General features: G+C 29.0%; 3 protein-coding genes across 6 annotated transcripts in view; 1 reads left to right on the plus strand and 2 right to left on the minus strand.

Annotated features, from left to right (window-relative positions):
* The first annotated feature begins 738 nt into the window (after window positions 1-738).
* Window positions 739-3,962, plus strand: LOC132930864 (enkurin-like). 2 transcript variants are annotated; one of them, XM_060996962.1, is made up of 5 exons: window positions 742-948; window positions 1,010-1,214; window positions 1,594-1,832; window positions 2,628-2,768; window positions 2,956-3,962. In XM_060996962.1, the coding sequence occupies exons 2-5, from the start codon at window positions 1,064-1,066 to the stop codon at window positions 3,130-3,132; spliced, it is 708 nt and encodes a 235-aa protein (XP_060852945.1). In that variant the 5' UTR covers window positions 742-948; window positions 1,010-1,063; the 3' UTR covers window positions 3,133-3,962. The 2 variants fall into 2 exon arrangements, with proteins under 2 accessions (XP_060852937.1, XP_060852945.1); XM_060996954.1 differs by having other exon boundaries at window positions 739-1,214.
* Window positions 3,963-8,154: 4,192 nt separating this feature from the next.
* On the minus strand, window positions 8,155-12,726 carry LOC132931831 (orcokinin peptides type A-like; the record flags this gene model as incomplete). Its single annotated transcript, XM_060997866.1, has 3 exons — window positions 8,155-9,117; window positions 10,482-10,611; window positions 12,621-12,726. Coding segments are annotated over 3 exons (441 nt in total), but the record flags the coding sequence as incomplete, so codon positions are not given.
* A 3,885-nt stretch (window positions 12,727-16,611) lies between these two features.
* Window positions 16,612-19,063, minus strand: part of LOC132931830 (uncharacterized) — a 42,265-nt gene continuing 39,813 nt past the window's right edge. For all 3 annotated transcript variants that reach the window (XM_060997864.1, XM_060997863.1, XM_060997862.1), the window contains one exon: window positions 16,612-17,571. In XM_060997864.1, coding sequence (XP_060853847.1) covers window positions 16,841-17,571 — 731 coding nt within the window. In that variant the 3' untranslated portion in view covers window positions 16,612-16,840. The remainder of the gene's footprint in view (window positions 17,572-19,063) is intronic.

Below are 19,063 nucleotides of genomic sequence, written 5' to 3' on the forward strand. Positions count from 1 at the left end.
AATTAATAACGTAATATACGTCTGCAATGTTTTTGGTAAAATGTATTCAACTTATATTATTATAGTTATTAATAGCAAACAAAAGATAGTATTATGGTAATATAAATATTTAATGAATTATAAAATACCCTCTGAAATGCATATAACGGGTTACATTCAAAATCCATTATACAGCATTCTCTGGTTATTTTTTTCAATAATAAATTATATATTTAGAAAAATAATATTCTTTACTGGAATAACTGAATATATGTATATACGAATATATTTTAATAGACAAATAATAATCTTATTTATGTTTTGGAAAGTTAACTATATTATTATAATATATAATTAAAATAAATAAATTTAAGAAATGTGTATTCAACAATTTATACTTGATCATGAATTCTATTTATTATATTTTTATTAAATGTGTGTTCTACGTGTTCTGTTCAGTATAATTAAAGTTTTGTGTGACTTTTTTTTTGCATATTTTCTTAATAAATAGGTACAGGAATTGGAGTAGAAAATGAAATATGTAACAGCTTTTCAAACATTATGACGTACATTTATATTAATACATTGTATTTACCTGCAGTATACTATTTTTGTTGGAACGTTGCATTACTCCAACCAATACAATAATTTTGTATACGAGTATGTGTAAATTTAAAAAGTTCATTACTCAGATATGAATGAAATATCATTTAATAATTTTGTATAGGTACCTATTTGTGTTTTATTTTTAAGGGAAAATAATTATTAGATAAATATACTCATATACCATACAGTATATTATGGTTTTATACATAACTATAGGTAGTGTTTTCCATCATATTGTAGCGTTGCTATAGCTAAAACGTTGGCTTCCGTTTGTCATCGCATTGATCCAACAAATATTTTGGTACATCAAACACGACTCGGTACTTGTTACATTGTAATACATTTGCATTTAGTGAAGCTATAGTAAATATAATATAGTACTATATTAGTCTTCGTTTTACGTTAAACGATGAGTAAATTCCAGGAAAATATTAAACATTTGATCCCAAGACCAAAAACACCTATCGTCAAACCACCGATGTACCGCTCGATTTACACGGAGTCTATAAGGAGGACATATAAGTCAAATAATAACTGTCACAAAACTATGGGCTATGCTGAAGTTGAACTCGATCCACCGTCACAGTTTCTAAAAAAACACACCAGAAAAGAGATGAGACCATTTGTTGGTAAGGCTTATATCAACAGCAATTACTGGTACTATGTTATTTTCATTTATCTGGGTTGGAGTTGTAAATGTAATGCTTTTGTATGTATTTTTAATACTTTGTAGAATCTTAGATGAATAAAAATTAAACAAAATGGATGTTGAGCATTGATGTGATATGCTACACGTAACACGAATGATAAAAAATAAAAATAAAAATAAATTAATATTTTAATAACAATTTGATAAGGGTAGATTGAACCAAGTACATAACTAGGATTAGTGATATTTTAAAATTTTGAATACTATTGAGTCACCATTGTTTTGAAATACGGATATATTTGGAATATCGCTTATCAGTTAGATATTTTTGAACGTTTTTTAACCAAGTGATTTTCCAGAAATAAATAAAACTAAATGCTGTGCTAGAAAATTGATTCAGCGACCATGCGATGGCGCAGCAACAAATGTTTCCAAAAAACTACCAACAAAAACACGGAAAAACATTAGACAAACGAACATCATTGACGTTATAAGAAGGGTGCCACCGCCGCCAAAGCATCGGGTCCAGGACACTAGGAACGGACACATAATTGTTTTGAACGAAGCCGGTTTAGAGCCCACTTATGTGTCTAAGAAGGTGTATTGTTTTTTGTTTTATTATAATATAGCTGCTTATAATATTTTATATGTATATGATTTTAAATACATAAATAAAGTGTTTGATCTAAGCAAGTATTACATTAGAAAAGCTTTAGGAGTGATAGGGACGAGGGGGGAAAGTTTAAATCCTCATAAATATTAAACTATATACCCTACAGTTACATCTATATTTTTTTTAGGATAATGTAAATTTTATCCGTGGAAATAAAAATGTATAAACATAAATGTTAGTTAATCTAGTATAGCTAAAGCTCATAACTACTTTATGAAGTTATACCAGATTTCTTAATTATAATAGTTAATATATAATAATTATAGTTAATAAGTTAGGACTTGAAAAAAAAAATTAAAATCAATCGTTTAACTTTCTTTAACTCGTTTAACTATCAATAAATATTTAAATTTTCAAGTACGGGAATACAGAAAGACGGATTTCAGCGTTAAGTTTGTCGTATTTAATATTTAATATTTAATTTTTCGACGAATTTTTAAAAACATTTTTAATTTTTTTCATACTTATACGAATCGAAAAACAAACAAAAGATTGATTAAATAACCGAAAATATTTTTTATTATAATCAAGAGTAATCATTATGCAAGTGAAATATTTTTTTAATGAATTTTATTCCAGATATGTTCTTAAAAAAAGAACAAAATAATAAAAATAAGTTCCTTATTTATTGAAATATATACGTTATACCATTTTTATACTTATCGTCATAATAATGAAACAATAGTAAAATATTAGATATTAATTATAGTTTGTTTTAAGAATTATGGAAAAACACCATCATATATCGTTAAAATGTACAAGGAAAAAGAAATGGCCCAACTGATGGAGACTGAGCGAAAGCGAGCTGTAAAACCGTCATTGCGCTATTTGCCCGAAGCAGAACGTAACGAATTATTGAATGTGAGTGCTCAACCGATTTATTTTAAATACTTAATTTTTATTTTCATCTCTGTTTCTTTCCTTCTTATTGTGTGTGTGTGTGTGTGTGTGTGTGTGTGTGTGTGTGTGTGTGTGTCTGTGTGTGTGTGTGTCTGTATAACAAAGTTGACCGTTTTTGTTGACCTTTATATACATGTTTTTCACTCAGGGACTGAAGACTAATTGGGCTGAACTTCACAAAGAATTTTTACTGTTGCCAATGCTTACTGACACGGTACCAAAAATGAAAAGGAAAACCATGTTGGAAAAGCAACTGAATAACTTGGAGAAAGACATCGACTTATTAGAGAGAAACCCTTCTATTTATGTATGTCAAGATGTATAGGTCTTTGAAAACTTTCAGAATATTCTGCGAGTCAATTAAAAAACATCACAGACAAATATAATTTTTTTTTCTTATAATGTCATAAACTCATAAAAATAGGTAGATATTACATTATAAATTATAGTCAACCGAATCTTTTTTTTTCGAATCAATGGTAATAGTGCTGTTGATAGAATTATATATATTTCATTTCTTATAACAATTTCTTCCAAAGTAATATTGATTTTCGATAATCTTAATTTTTTTTAGTTAAAACCATTAGGTTAGTTTTATGATTAAGTTACACACCCCGAGAGGCCGGAACTCATTACATTAATCACATATAGTATGCGTGATAATACAATTTAAATGTATTTTGTATCTATTGAATTGTATGTAGGTATCTATAAAATGAAGATTGTCTAGTTTTTATTTATACTTCAAATTATATAATTTAAGTAGACATTAAAATTACATACAACGATAGTTTCATTCCACTCAAAAATAGTATTTTGATTTCAGCTAGTGATTCAAAAATGATCAAATTGTTGTTAAAAACAATGGTAGAAAAATTGTAAAAAATATATAATTTACACTGCTTATAGTTAAAAATGTAATCAGATTTTTCGATTTTAAAAATGCACAATGAATACAATTAATAATATGCAAACAATATAATATGCTTAGTTGACCATGTATGAATATATTTTGAATTATTTCTAATACTATTACAAAAGCAACTTTTTATGTGTCATCCTTTTTAATTTTTATACATTTTTGTCGAGATGTATAGTATTGTAAATTATGCTTATCAAGTAAAAGTTATATATTCTTCGTCATCGTCTTATAAAATGTACACATATTATATTATATAATAAACTTTTATTTAGTAATGCTAACAACGTCTATACATTATTTTTGCACCTTATGTTCTAATTTAAAATTAATGGCTGTAGTACCCCAAAATTTGAACTGAAAATAATTCACTGTGATGTAGTATGATAGATTACCCTTTCAAATTTTAATTGCAATTCATATCCATTGTGGAAATCATAACGTTATAAAAAAATCTTAACTTTTTAATGTACCTAAGAAAAATTAGAGTAACTATAAGTCTATAAGCAGGTTACTAAGATTATAATATGTTAGTAAATTTCGTTTTAAAATATATAATAATTTTAATTGTTTAGAAAAAGGATAGGATAAATTTGAACGTATATAGGATTAAATTGGTTCAGGTTGGAGCTTTCGATTTTTCAAATATATTTAAGTACATTAAATAATTTATAATTATATTTATAGTGCGCAAATTAAATAACTATAGTTTCTTATCTAATTAAAAACTTTTTTTTTTTAAATCTTTTATTTATTTAATTAAGTATTTTAAAACTATTATATTAAATAGTTTTCAATAGGTTAGTATTGATAGGTTTTGATTAATAAATGGTAATTATGTTATTTCTATAATTTACTATTTTAGTGTATTTATAAAAAAATCTATAACAAAGACTTTATTAAAATTGTATTGTAATTTTAAGTCTACGATAATCTTTTTAATTTTAAGACAACAAACCACATTGTATAAAACACGACATTTTTACGGGTGTTTTTTTCAAAAGTTCATGGACATTTCTATCTAGTATCTATATTTTTAGTGATGTACAAGTGATTATTATTCATTTCAATTTCTTTCATTTCTGACTTTATACATTTTATGAAATCTAAACATAATATTAATATCAAAGAATATCGAGCCGTTGAATGCACCGAATGTGGATTATTTTATATGTAATAATAAAATAGTAGATACCTAATAATTATAGAGTTTCTAATTAGTTATTTATAGGCGTTAAAATAGAACTTAGACGAATACTTTAACTCAAATACTCAATGTTTGTTAGTTATATCATGGGTCATGGCTAAAATAGTACATTAATTAATGCTTCAACCATTAAGTATTAGTATATACTTTCGACTAGTAGATCAGCTTAGTATGGATAAATTCAGAATTGTTACTATCATAGTTCATGCCTACTTACCTACTAGATATGTATCTAAATTTTCGGTTTCTCAAAGTGTTCCCCACCTGGTGATCTACCCCCGATATTAGTTAATAATTTAATAAATTCTTTGTGCCTAGTCGTTATTTACAATTATTAAATTGTTTGTTTATGATTCTTAACATAAAATCTATTTCAGGCTGTGCTAGAAGTTGCATGTGACATGCTGAGTGGTTTAAGTCTGGTAAACATCTTTATTAATAAGTAAGTTCGATCAATAGCATAATGCTTCTGTTATTGTGTGGTCCTCAGATACAGTTTAAAATAAATTATAAATTGTATGCGTTTTCTTGGAATTGTTCAATATATGTAAATAAACCACGATCCACTTAACTGTTTAAGTCCATTTTAAACGTGCTTAAAATACCAATACTTAAGAGTCGCATGGAAGATGATGGTGGAAGCCATCTTTAAGTGGTATTGTTAATGGTCATATTGATGCATCAACGTTTCTGTATAGATTTGAATTCTGAATTCTGGTTGTAAGTTCAAGAGCATTGGAACTATTCCAAATTGGTACTCATATAGTAAAAACGAATTACCTATCCATTAAAAAAAGCCATTTGTCAAGAATCTTAATAATAGTTTTTTGTAAAATCTTATTTTAATTTAAAAAGTAAGTAAGAGGGTACCGCTCTGCTGTAAATAAGTTGTTGAGTAGGTCACTATTTTATGGGTGTGTTAAATTTGAATTCAATGATATACCATTGTATACCGTAAAGTCCCCTCTTCGACGGTCGCTAAAGTTCGACGTGTTCCCTAAGACAAAGTTATGTTATATTAACGTTAGAGATCAGGATTATCTTATTTAAGTCAATTACTCGATTTTTGATATATATAAATATATAGATATATCGTATATTGATAAAATACAAATATAAAGACAGATAATATATAATAATATGTAAAGAATATTAGGGTTACCGAACTGGATATGGTGTGGTATATGAGTTGATGGCCGTGCAGATCGTCACGAATTCTTATCCATATTTCTGTTCGTGTCACATTCTTCCGTCAAGCACGCATCGGTCATTATTAAATACCACGACGCATGCTGGGAAACCTTAAGTCAGCAGTCAGCCCCACTGCAGTTATTCCTCACACTCAGTATATTAGCCATGCCCTACCTAAGAATAGCAATGTACCACATTGCGGACACTTTGTACTATTGTATACAAAAAGTGTATATATTGTAAATATAAATTATATACCTAAGTAGTAACTAGTAAGTATATATAATGTCAATTACTAAAATGTAAAAATTAAATAAAAAGTCAATATTACTAACGTTAAAAAATACAGTATATTAACAAGTCAAAATAATCAGCTTTTTAATTTTTTTACTACTATATATTATATAAAAAGTTATGATAAAAAGTAAATTAAAAATGTGTACAATAAAATAAATATAAATAAATAATAATATTGAAAAAATCGTTAAACACTACATGTCATTTATAATATATAGCCAATACAGGTAGGGAATTAAAAAATTCAAAATATATTATTTTCTTTTTTTTTTGATGATATAGTTACATAAATTTAATAGTTTATTATTGTCACTAGCATTGGATTTTTGTATCTTATGAATTCTCAACGAGAGTTTCGTTTCGAACAGATGCTATAACGACTTGTCTATATTTTATAAATACTTTATGTATATAATAGTAAAAAGTGTTCGCGTTCTGCTATCTTTATTTTTTTACCCGGTGTACAAAATGTCTGCGGTTTGCACTTTTAATGATCGACCGTACAAAGTGACCTAGAACCGGTCATGATATATGCGGTGCAATAATATAGGTAAAATATCAGTCCAATTTTTAACCACTGTAACGATTGGTGCTATCAAATCTATTATCACCTTATTTTTCCTTTCTGCTTGTCTCTGGCGTGTAAGCTGATCGTTCTTTTTGATTCCTAAAGCTAAAAATAGTAGTGAAATTACTTTTGCCGTGAAATGTGTGCCATTATCAGATATTACTATTTTTGATGGACCATTCAATTGTGTTGTTGATATAGCGTCTACGTTTTTGAACGATTTAACAAGGTAAAAAGTTGTTTCTTGATATGTATAGAAACTAATATAAATTTACACTCTTTTAAGCCCAGCATAGGTCCTATATAATCGATATAAATGTCTTGGAAAGAAACACCATATTTTGTGATTTTATTTGATTGTAACATGCAAACTGGTGGCCGTTTATCTGGTTTACGCTGTAGACAGATGTACTATATACTTTATGTAGGTACAGTAGATACACCAGACATTTTTTGATATGAAAATGTTTAATCACTTCGTTAGCTCGTAAGCTCGCTGTTAATGCTATCACCACATTTTGGCGTAACTTTATAAACATCTTCATAATACACTAGCCTATCATCTTTGTTGTTAACGTACGATTTTGCATTCCTAACACATTTTGTTTCTGATGACTCGGTATCTTTAATTGCTTAAGTTAAAGTTTGCAACAAATTGTCATGCGTTTGCTACAAATGAACGTTACGAAAAAGTATATTTGTAAATGAAATAAATTAATTAATACTAAAACCTTATTTATAATACGAGATATTCTATGTATTTTAATTTTTAATTATAAACTTCAAGAGATTTTTATTCAAAGTAAACCAGAAGTAACCAGAAATGTTATTATCTTTGTATCAATTCATTTCAGCGTCTATATCGATAAAACTGTGTTGGAAATTCATGTTTGATTATGCATATACTATTATATACATACTTACGTGGGTACGTATATTATGTTCAAGAGCTTCAAAATGTCAACACAGCAATAACGCTGAGAAGACGAAAGTTTTGTGATGAAAATCTGTTCAAAAGATATAGGTATATCGCATGCACTTTTCACAGATACAAGTACTTATAACATAATATATTTATTGTATTGTACTTATATTAATCATACCATTATGACCATGTATGCAATGTGGTATGCAAAAAAGGAAAATATTAAAAACTCATTTGTAATGTTTTATGAACTAATAAAATTTAATACATTTTCAGAGATTCAAATACATAGAATTATTATATAAAGTAATGTAATTATATATTAACGGTAACATACATATTATTATGTATCTATGTGTATGTATTATATTATTATCTGTTACAAATTCATAATAATGACTATATAGTTGATGAGATTCACAAACAGAACTATGAAAAAAAAAATAGAAAAAATTCAATATAATGTATTGTTTAGTTTTTTTGTTTTTATTTGTTTTTTTTTTTATTTTTATTTGACGACTAATCCACGTCAAAAATTAAAATAAAATTTACTCTTTAAAATGCTTACTAACGGATTCAATTCCATTTCTACAGTACATATTTATAGATTTAAGGTATATAAGGTGGGATATATACCGGTAAAATGGCACGCGCGCATTTGTCCAAACAACGACATAAATGATGTGATGCGGACTCCAGATGATCGTTATTATACATAATGACATATTGTTATGATTGGCTATATTTTCATATCCATAATTATTATTAAATAATATCGTAATGCTATGCAGTGGAATATAGTAACTAATCTAGTAATGGCAATACGCGTTTTCCTTTTATAATACCTAAACTATACATATACTTTAACTATGTCGGCAATGTCTATACGAGTTTTAGTGAGTGTATTATAATATATTATTTTTGTTATTGTTATTATCATGACGTATGTAAGTGTATTTGGGAGTGCGTGTGTGTGCGTGCGCGTGCAGAGTCGCCGTCTATTCCAAATTGGTCGTTGGCACCTTGCTGGGGCGTTTCACGAAACTACTAAAAGCACTACGATCGATCTCGTCGAAGTTCTTTTTGATGAACCTGTCGAATCCACTGCGGTCAATCTCGTCGAAGTTCTTTTTGATGAACCGGTCGAATCCACTGCGGTCGATTTCGTCGAAGTTTCTTTTTTGGCCTCCGAAAGATACACCACTGAAAACAATAGGTATACAATATGGAGTGGATTGTACATACAATGCAATATTGTGCAGCATAAAGAATTATGAGAAGGGCGGGTAGGTGGGACTATATAATTATTATGAGTGTACAAACAATATATGTACAGGGTATGTACTCGTATATAGGTGGGGGTAAAATGCCTGTGCAATATTCCTAACCATATCAAACAATTTTTAGTGGAACATTTTATACAAATATGATATGTACCTATATGTACACATATCACATATATATTATTTATATAGACGTTGTCGCTGTACAATATTTTTATGTTATCACCATAAAATATAATATTATAATATTTTATATTATTATATTTATATTATATAAAGATACAAGATAATTGTGTTCTCTGCTCAGAGGCCAGGACCAATGTAAAAACAAAATTAATTAAATATAATTCCTTTACACTCTTCCGTTTGAAAACGTCTCAGTTTCAAATTCTATGAACAAAGAAGAAAAAAACCTAAACAATTAACAAAAAAAGCGAGTTTCCATGCTAAAAATATCATTCCTAAATCATACCATTTATCTAATAAGGTTTAAGTGTATAAATAATGTACATCATAATATCGTAAGCATAAGAAAAACCATAGGATTTTCGTCTGATGCTTAAAAACCACATAGTTATATTGTAATAGAAAACTAATCGGGAAAAGCACTGATCGCACAAAAAAATAAATGCAAAATGTTCAAAGAAAAGATATGGTAACAGATTATAACTTGTCGTTCTCGTGTTTTTGCAACAAAACGCTGAGAAATTATTGTCTGTAAACAGAACAACACAATATACCTACTATCAATAGACTAATGGCTATTGAACAAATAACACTGTAATTATCAAACATTATTGTACGATAATATTACAAGATGTATTATTCAGATATTATATCTATAAGAAATGCAGATATATTTTTAATCAACGTGTATGTTTTTTTTTATGTTCTATTTAAATAATTTTTATTAAAAATCAATAATCGATTATACTATAATATTTACATAGAATATCTATGTCTCGTGATAAACGGATCGTTTAACCTTGACACGAGTCAAAGTGCAGATACTGTAGTAAAAAAAAGAATAAAAAAAGTAAAAAGATCCAATTTGGAAAAAGTCAGCGTTTTTTCCTGAGATATTCGTCAAGTTCTTTAACCAGTATGTATTCAAATTTCAGATATTGTTGTGATTGATTATAAAAATTTATAAATAGCAATATTATTATACACTATAATAAATTTAACTTATACTATGGAGTGTAGAAAAGCCCCCCTTCCACTATGCAAAGAAAATTATCTGAATCCCTCCTCTCATAAAAACACATTTATAAAATACATTACTTGAGAGTGTCAAACCGTTTGTTCTGCCCAAAACCTATGCCATCCAACGAATTAATATGACGGTTTTGCCTTGCGAAGTACTCAGCACGGTCTCTCAACATTTCCAAGTCTCTAAGAAGATTTTCTCCTTCTGGAAAACAAATAAATTATCAAAATCATAATAATTAGTAAATAAAACAAAAACGTCAACATTCTAGCCTTTTTCTATGTATCTGTGCTGACAATTATACATCCCATAGGGATTAAGATTATCGGTTGACGTTTACAGTTTCTATATATACCTACATGGCTACATATAAATATATTTCTATATTATATTTATGTATTATATACATATTAATATATTATCATTGATTATAAATACTATAATATTTATAATCAATGATATTAGTCATATTAATAGAACTCAAAAGTGTCGAGTCTAACGATCACCATTATTACTTAATAGTACTTAATATTAAGGACGGCTGAAATTTGACTTCATTACGTAATGCGATACATAAAAGATAACACATTAAGATGTAAAAGTATAATAGAATATATTATTGGAAAACGATAGGTCATAGTAGATGGGACTGGTGAAGGAGTGGAAAGAGATTAACACAGATGCCAATACAAAGACATTAGTTTAAAAATGTTTAACAATCTTACCTATTGTATGTAGAAATGTAGTATTAGTAGTTATTTATACAAGTCACTAGGTACTTGTATGTATGTAATATATATATATATATATAAATGAGGTGGATTACTTTTATATAAACATTAAGCATTCCTATATAATATATAAATAATGCAGTTAAACTAAAGCAATATCAATTAGAAGTGTTGAAGTGTACTACACTGTGTACAGTAGTGGTTTTGATCAAACTACTAAATCCTAATTATTATTAAAAACATCTATTAGGAGATATCAATACAAAATTATAATCATCTTTAAATACAAATTCAAAACAAAATATTACTGATTCATAAATTAAAATAATGCTCTAAAATATTAATCATTTTTATACTATGGTTTCGAATTTATAAGTTATCACTTTGAAATAGTTACTCAAAAAACCTTTAATAAACGGGAAATTTAAACTATATAAATATATTTTTTAAACGGTTGATTCGGTTGAATTATATAACTATAAATCAAGTTCAAATTTTTCCACGAAAGAAAAAATAATGACAATATTTCAGCATATTGTACAAAATCGAAAACATTAAGTGAGAAACACTGTAGTTTTTTAAATAATACAAATAAAATTTATTTAATAAATTATTTTGATAACAATTACCATTGTTAAATAATTATAATTTTTAATTTTGTAATATAATTAGCTTTTAGACTTGATTTCTATGATTTAATGATTTTAACATAATCTGTAATTGCTGTAAAAAACTATAATAATAATTAGATCGAAATGCATTTATTTAACTGATTTCTAGCGATCTTCGTGAAGGTACAATACTATGTAATAATATTAATTATACCTATTACCTACGCTATCGTAGCACAGCTATTATATTTGTCTAATGGGATGGTCGTAAATGCAAAAGCTTGTTATTTTAACCATGATACATGTTAATCGTTGTGGACAAAAATAAAACCACCGGCGTATTCGTTTCGAGTGTACTATATTATAATATATAATACGTTGTATATAGGTTGGTATAATATATATATATTATATATATCGAATAACGTCGAACCTGTGCGAACACAGTTTGGATGAAATAATGGGGGAGACGCGCAAATATTATACGAGAAACTATTTGTAATAATAATCATAAAATCGATTAAAATTCCTGTATATTTTATATACGCCATAGACTCGGATAAAAATATTGAAGAAAACGAAAATAATATAAGAAGGTACGATAATATTCTTCTGTGCATCTATAATAATATAATTAATAATATTATATCATAAATGCTGGGCCGTGCAGGGTATGCATTACTATACTAAAATCAAATTTCCGTCATCCTAAATACACAATATGAGTGAGCGTGGGCCAAATTCTAATAATAATAACAATAATATTGTATAATATATTATGTTATAACTGTTCTATGATAATATCACAGAATATCACAATATAATATTATAGATATATATTAAATTATATCAATAATAATATAGAGTTTACTTGTCTGTCGGATTCGCTGTGAGACCTTTGCATGCTGGCCTGATGACGAATCCGAAAAAGCAACACATCGTTGTCGGCGGGCTCCGTCTCGCCGATGTTCAACAATTTTCAGTCATAATATACTCAGTGCAGTGTATATTATGTATATTATATCAAACCAATATACCTAATAATAATAAGAATAATTCATACGCATGCGTTACATGCTACATTAACAGTTTCAATGTCTCGTGCAAATATATATGTACAATATACATAGATAGGTATGTGCTTTATTACTAAAGTGCATTGCATATTTAATGTATTATAATACTTACCGCAAATTGTGGTTCACCATTACTGCACCGAGTACCTGAATAAGTCTCATGTAAGTCACGACCAAAAGGGGTTAGGGGTTAGGGGGCTATATAGAGTACACGTCATCTCCGGTACATTTTTAATTTGTTCATAGGTTACTCGTATCTACAATACACCTGCTATATTATATTGAATATATTGTATAATGTGTACATTTAATGTACATTTAGAGCTGCGGGAAATTGTTTTTGAGATTGTACAACAATATGTGTAAATACCTATATCTTATATTCTTATTACCGAGGATTGCCGAAACATCGTGTTTAAAAAAAAAAAGTTTAGATTGTTTCTGATTAAATTTAAGGAAATTGTAAATATGTTTTGGACTACATTTATGTTACACTGACTTTGTATTAAATTAATTTACAACTCAAGTCATATTATTAATGTATAATGTTAAATGTAATATGATGTATAAATAAAATCTTTGGTTTTTTTTTAAATACCTATTTTAAGTACCTATTATGCTATGATTTTTGTGAGTTATGCACAACGAATTTAGAATCTAATCAGTATAATGTATTTAAAAAAATATATTTATGATATAGGTTAGCAGGTATCTACGTCATACAGAAACCAGTAACATATTTTAAAGTTTATAATTTTCAGTAATCATATAATATTGTATTGAATTTGTGACCCAGCGAAATTTATAAGTAGTTAGAGTATGAACAATAGCCAGCCGAGTCGATACAAAATTGATCATTTATAATTCCCTCCCATATGCTCTAAAATAATTAATTCCTAGAGCTCTAACAGTCACTACAGTTATTGCTGTAATTTGTACACTAATTATTTACTTGTGCATAAGACACACGATTGTCCCTGTAACTCTATTGGTGTGACACACATTAAATATTAATACCACTGATTACGTTCCATGCATACACAATTACAGTTACTGGCGAGTGGTGACAGATAGTATAGGTATAATATAATTAGTATATAATAACAATATATTATATATAGAAATAACTTTCATTTTCCGTCAGCCAATTCATTTCTAATTCATCGAGGTGTCAGGACTATATTGAGAACGGGCGTGATAACTTTTTTTGCTCCTTTTACCCCACCCTTACTTACAATGCCCTCCAACATAACTTGCTGTATTATTATACTCAACCTCCGCGAGACGTTACAACAGCATTTGGCTTTCACCGTGAAAACTTTTTCCTCTCCAAAAAAAAAAAAAAAATACTCACTATCCGTCTACATCTTTTTCACCGTCATTAATACAATAATAATTAAAATGAGAGGTATGTTCCGCGGAACCTAAGGGTTCTATCAGCTGGTGCCAAGGGTTCCGTGAGAAATTTGGGAAAATATAAATTAATTAATAACATTTTTGATTTGAATTATATATATACTATAGACTAGCTCCAAAAATTATATGGGGGTTCAGCAAAACGTTCAAGCTTCTGCAAAGGTTTCGCGAGTAAAAGAAGTTGGGAAACACTGGTCTAAACGACATTTGACATGATACTGAGCAGTAATAATGGACGTTATTGCTAGCAATAAAATCCGCCATGACTGAATTAAAAACGATAACATTTTAGTGTTACCATTTTGTCACGATCACTAAATTTTGTCCTTCCTGAAATTTTAAACTATTATTACATTTTGTGTATTATATATATTATGTAGTAGGTACATAGGTACACAATTCAGAATATTATATGAGAGTGTGACAATTGTTTTTGTAGTTCTGTAACATTTTATTATGATTATATTTTTATTTCGTTATAATAATAATTTTAAATCATCACAAACGTCTAAAATTGAGCGATTCATGCAGTTTCGCAAAACTATAACAGAAAAAAAACCTTGTGTAAATTTTTAATTTAAAAAATTCGAAATCAATATTTCATTTAAAGATGAACGTTATTTTTATTGTATTCCTAAAAACAGCAATACTATCTTTGAACACTCAAAAAGATATGACCTAATAAATATATAGTTGAATGTTAAATGATTTAAATGTATTAGGATCTCATCGAGGCCACCAGAAAAATATTATCTCAACAATGATTAGAATATTTAGTTTGTTATTTTTTGTGACTAAATGTCTAAATAACTCTAAAATAATAAAAATTAAACAATACAATATATTCAAAATGTAGGTAACAATATGATTCTTTTAATGGCGTTTTATTAGCAAGATCGTTCATAACTACGTTCGTATTTATTTTTGTTATTTTGTAAAAAGATAGAAGTTTGATTAAAATGTATTTTATATATATATACATGAATAATTAAATTTATTGCAAAATTGTTATTCTTATGTAAATACCTAGTAGGTAAATTAAAAAAAAAACAATATTAGTAAGTAGTTATATTTATAATATTACACTTGATTCATTTCGCTGTCTGGCTTTAATTTCATTTATAGATTGTTATAATGAATTTACTGATGAAGTGATGAATAAAAATACCTATGAAAAAAACTTGGGAATTTGCTTTTCTGTTCAAGTGCCATTATCAGTTGTCATTAAGTTGCAAGTCACTGTTAAATGTAATGGATGTGTTAAATTTGAATTAAATGATTAATCATTGTCTTTGTATACACAAAACGATAAAATGATTCATGCATGGAAATTGTATATAAGCTTCTATTATATTATTATTAGTTAAATTCTATTAGTTTTTTTTTAGTATATACGTACACGTAAAATAGTTTGAATGAATTCCTGGCTATTTTGCTTAAAATTGATTTAAATATTTTGAAAACGTCTTTGTGTACTTATTATGAAAAATGATTGTAAAAGAAAAAGAAACAATGGAATGTTTTAGATTAATATTTATAGTTTTAAAACAAAATAACTCAAATTGTTCGAATATCACATTTCAATGAAATTTGAACATTGAAGCTCGTGTATACTTTAAATATTTTCAAGGAAAACTTATAAGAAACCATATACCAAATTTTTGAGCTTTTGACTTGGTAATAATTAAATCAATACATATTTCTTTTGCTCCCTCCAAAATACAAACTAGATCACAATTTTTATCATGGACCACTCTCAAAGTTGGAAATTTATTTTGCCCTAAAAAGTGTTACCCGAATCACAAATAATAAAAATAAAATAGCTTAAAACAAATATTTAAATATAAAAAACCATAATAAACGTATACTTCGTAAAGGTTTTTTTAAGATTTTTATTTTTATATTTAATATTTTAAATGTGTCTTACATAGACCCATCTTAATAATTGATTAAATTATTATTTTTTCAGATATAAATTCGATTTGATATACGATCATTATTGTAATTTTACGAACTTAAACCCATTGATTGTATATACCTACCAATTTATAATCAATGCTTATACATAACTTACGAATTACAATATTATGATGAAAATTTATAGTTTAATAAAACTGTCAATTTGTTTACATCTACACGACGGTAGTTTTTAATCTTTTATGAATAGCCTTCGATATAAAAGATTACGTGATGGCACTATTAAAACATCTCCCCACAGAGATTCGCGCGAACGGCGCACACAAAAACGTTCGAAAACAAATAAAAATATAATATAATGTACAAAATACAGACGGAAAGATGAACGAATGATTTTTCCGGTGGCCTCCTTATATAAAAATAAATAAATAAACACGTGGATTATTTAATTCGTTTTTTTCAGCATTCAATCGCTTTAATATAATATAATATTTCTATCGCATATAATAATGTTATTCTATATTTACGATCGGTGCCGTCGTGCCCATAATAAGTATAAATAGATTTGGATTATATAGGTTAATATACGTATAGTTAGGAACTAATAATATGTGTGTGTATGTGTGTGTGTGCGCTCTGTAAAATATTGTTTAATCGCGTGTGCGTGCGAGGACGACAGCGGTTAAAAGGACGAGTCCTCGGCCGACGAACCACAGCTCGGACAACTACTGTCATCGTTTTCGTCATCTCTCACGTAGTACTCGTCGCTGTCTTTCGAGTCGTAGGCGTCCCGGTCGTATTGCGCGTCCGTCTTGGACCACCGGTTTAGCGTCAGCGGAGACTTGGAGGAGGGCTGCTGTTGCGTTTGTCCTGGAGCCGACTGAAGCTGTCCGCGGCCGGACAACGAACCGCCCGTGACCACAGCGGTAAGACCACCGTTGAACCAATCCGGGTGGCTACGTTTGGCCACCATTACGTGGCCGCCGTTCAACCGGTCCAGACTATCTCGTTTGGCCACCATTACGTGACCGCCGTTCAACCGGTCCAGACTATCCCGTTTGGCCACCATTACGTGGCCGCCGTTCAACCGGTCCAGACTATCTCGTTTGGCCAACATTACGTGACCGCCGTTCAACCGGTCCAGACTATCTCGTTTGGCCACCATTACGTGACCGCCGTTCAACCGGTCCAGACTATCCCGTTTGGCCACCATTACGTGGCCGCCGTTCAACCGGTCCAGACTATCTCGTTTGGCCACCATGATGTGACCGCGGTTTAGCCGGTCCAGACTACTCCGTTTGGTCATCATGGCGTGACCGCCGTTCAACCGGTCCAGAGTAACCCCCACCGCAGCAGCTATCATATCACTCGGTATTTTGCATTCCTTGTCGTCGTTGTCGCTGCAAAATTTTTCTGCAAAACCAATGTAGTGACACGGTATATATAGCCACGCGCACTTCGACCACGTGTGACATGTCTACGCGACATTGCGTCGGTGGGATTATAGAGCGAGAGTATTATGTGGGTTCCAGAAGTCTATTAAACGGGTTTTCGTTCGATTGTTTATTTTTGCCTTGTCGAATCGGCATCGCGCAAAGGTCGATAAAAAAAAAACGCGATTTTTGCTCGTTAATTGCGGATGTGTCACCCGTTTCTACACTATACCTAGCTAAAGTAATCATTTTTCTGAACTACTCGAATCACCAAACCACACGGTTATTTACTCGACATTTGTTTTTCTTTAACACTAATTGAGTGCACAAGGTGTCAAGATGGATATCATTAGTTAACGGCTCTCAAACATTAATTCTTAGTTAAGATATTTTATTCACTACCACTTTAATAAGTAAATAATTAAATTCATTTATGATATTTTTTAAAACCATTTGCTAGATCTCTGGTTTAGCGATTATAAGAAAATAATAATAATAAAAAAAAACGCTCATACCTCCGTAGTACCGCAGTATTTTAATATATTTAATTTCAAAAGCTAATATTTACTAGTCAAATCGAGAATAATAAATTAATACGGCCAATTTTCCGCTTTAAGTTATATTCAACTTAGACATTTTCTTAGTAATGTATTTTTTAGTTGGATTTATTCTACGAACAACTTTAAATTTGTTTGTTTAAATATATACTTCGTATTTGAAGTAAAACTCTCTCTCTCTCTAACTCTCAAAAAAGCCTTTCAATAAAATTGTTAATATTGTTCTTATATTTATATTCTTTGATTGTAATGCGCAGTACGAATAATCATATTGTCACGCACTCACGCGTCCTGCAGTATACCCTGCAGGGCAACGCGATAACTATACTCTACTGTATAATACGTAGATGTGGACCAAGGAAGTCGGCTGTCACACCATGGGAGGTGATCAACTCTTACAGCACTCCACTTACCGAGTTCTGTGCATAAATCAAATAGCGAAGTCACCCCACGGGGGATCGGCGCCTCGACTGCGTCGAATCGTATGTTTCGGGACGGATAATTATTATGTTGTGTGAGTAAACAACAACGTGCAATGTTGAATTATTATATAACTTATGACATAATATAAATGCAAATCGAAAACATTAAGAAATCGTATAGGTATTATACCGCAATAATTATTATCGTATGAATTTGCGTGTACTATATACAGTAACTATATCTATATTTGTGTCAGAAGTTATGTTTAAAATTCATAATGATTATTATAGATAAATAATATGTATACGACGTGTAGACAATTTGTCTAGCTTAAGCAAATTAGGTCTACTAAAAATTATGATTATTTATTTCGATGTCATAACTCACTACCTACATTAAAACGCGATACATGTGATAGGTAATTAATATCTACCGTCCCGCGCTGCACACCATCGATCATTAACGTGCGATAAATGATAATGGATGTAATAA

The sequence above is a fragment of the Rhopalosiphum padi genome, chromosome 1 (assembly GCF_020882245.1).
Source record: "Rhopalosiphum padi isolate XX-2018 chromosome 1, ASM2088224v1, whole genome shotgun sequence".
Lineage (NCBI taxonomy): Eukaryota > Metazoa > Arthropoda > Insecta > Hemiptera > Aphididae > Rhopalosiphum > Rhopalosiphum padi.

What these genes read in the sequence shown, in the direction of transcription:
- LOC132930864 (XM_060996954.1), top strand. Translation starts at nt 995, where the DNA reads ATGAGTAAATTCCAGGAAAATATTAAACATTTGATCCCAAGACCAAAA. An exon ending in CCACTTATGTGTCTAAGAAG is followed by an intron (nt 1,833 to 2,627) that starts GTGTATTGTTTT and finishes GTTTGTTTTAAG; the next exon opens with AATTATGGAAAAACACCATC. An exon ending in AACGTAACGAATTATTGAAT is followed by an intron (nt 2,769 to 2,955) that starts GTGAGTGCTCAA and finishes TTTTTCACTCAG; the next exon opens with GGACTGAAGACTAATTGGGC.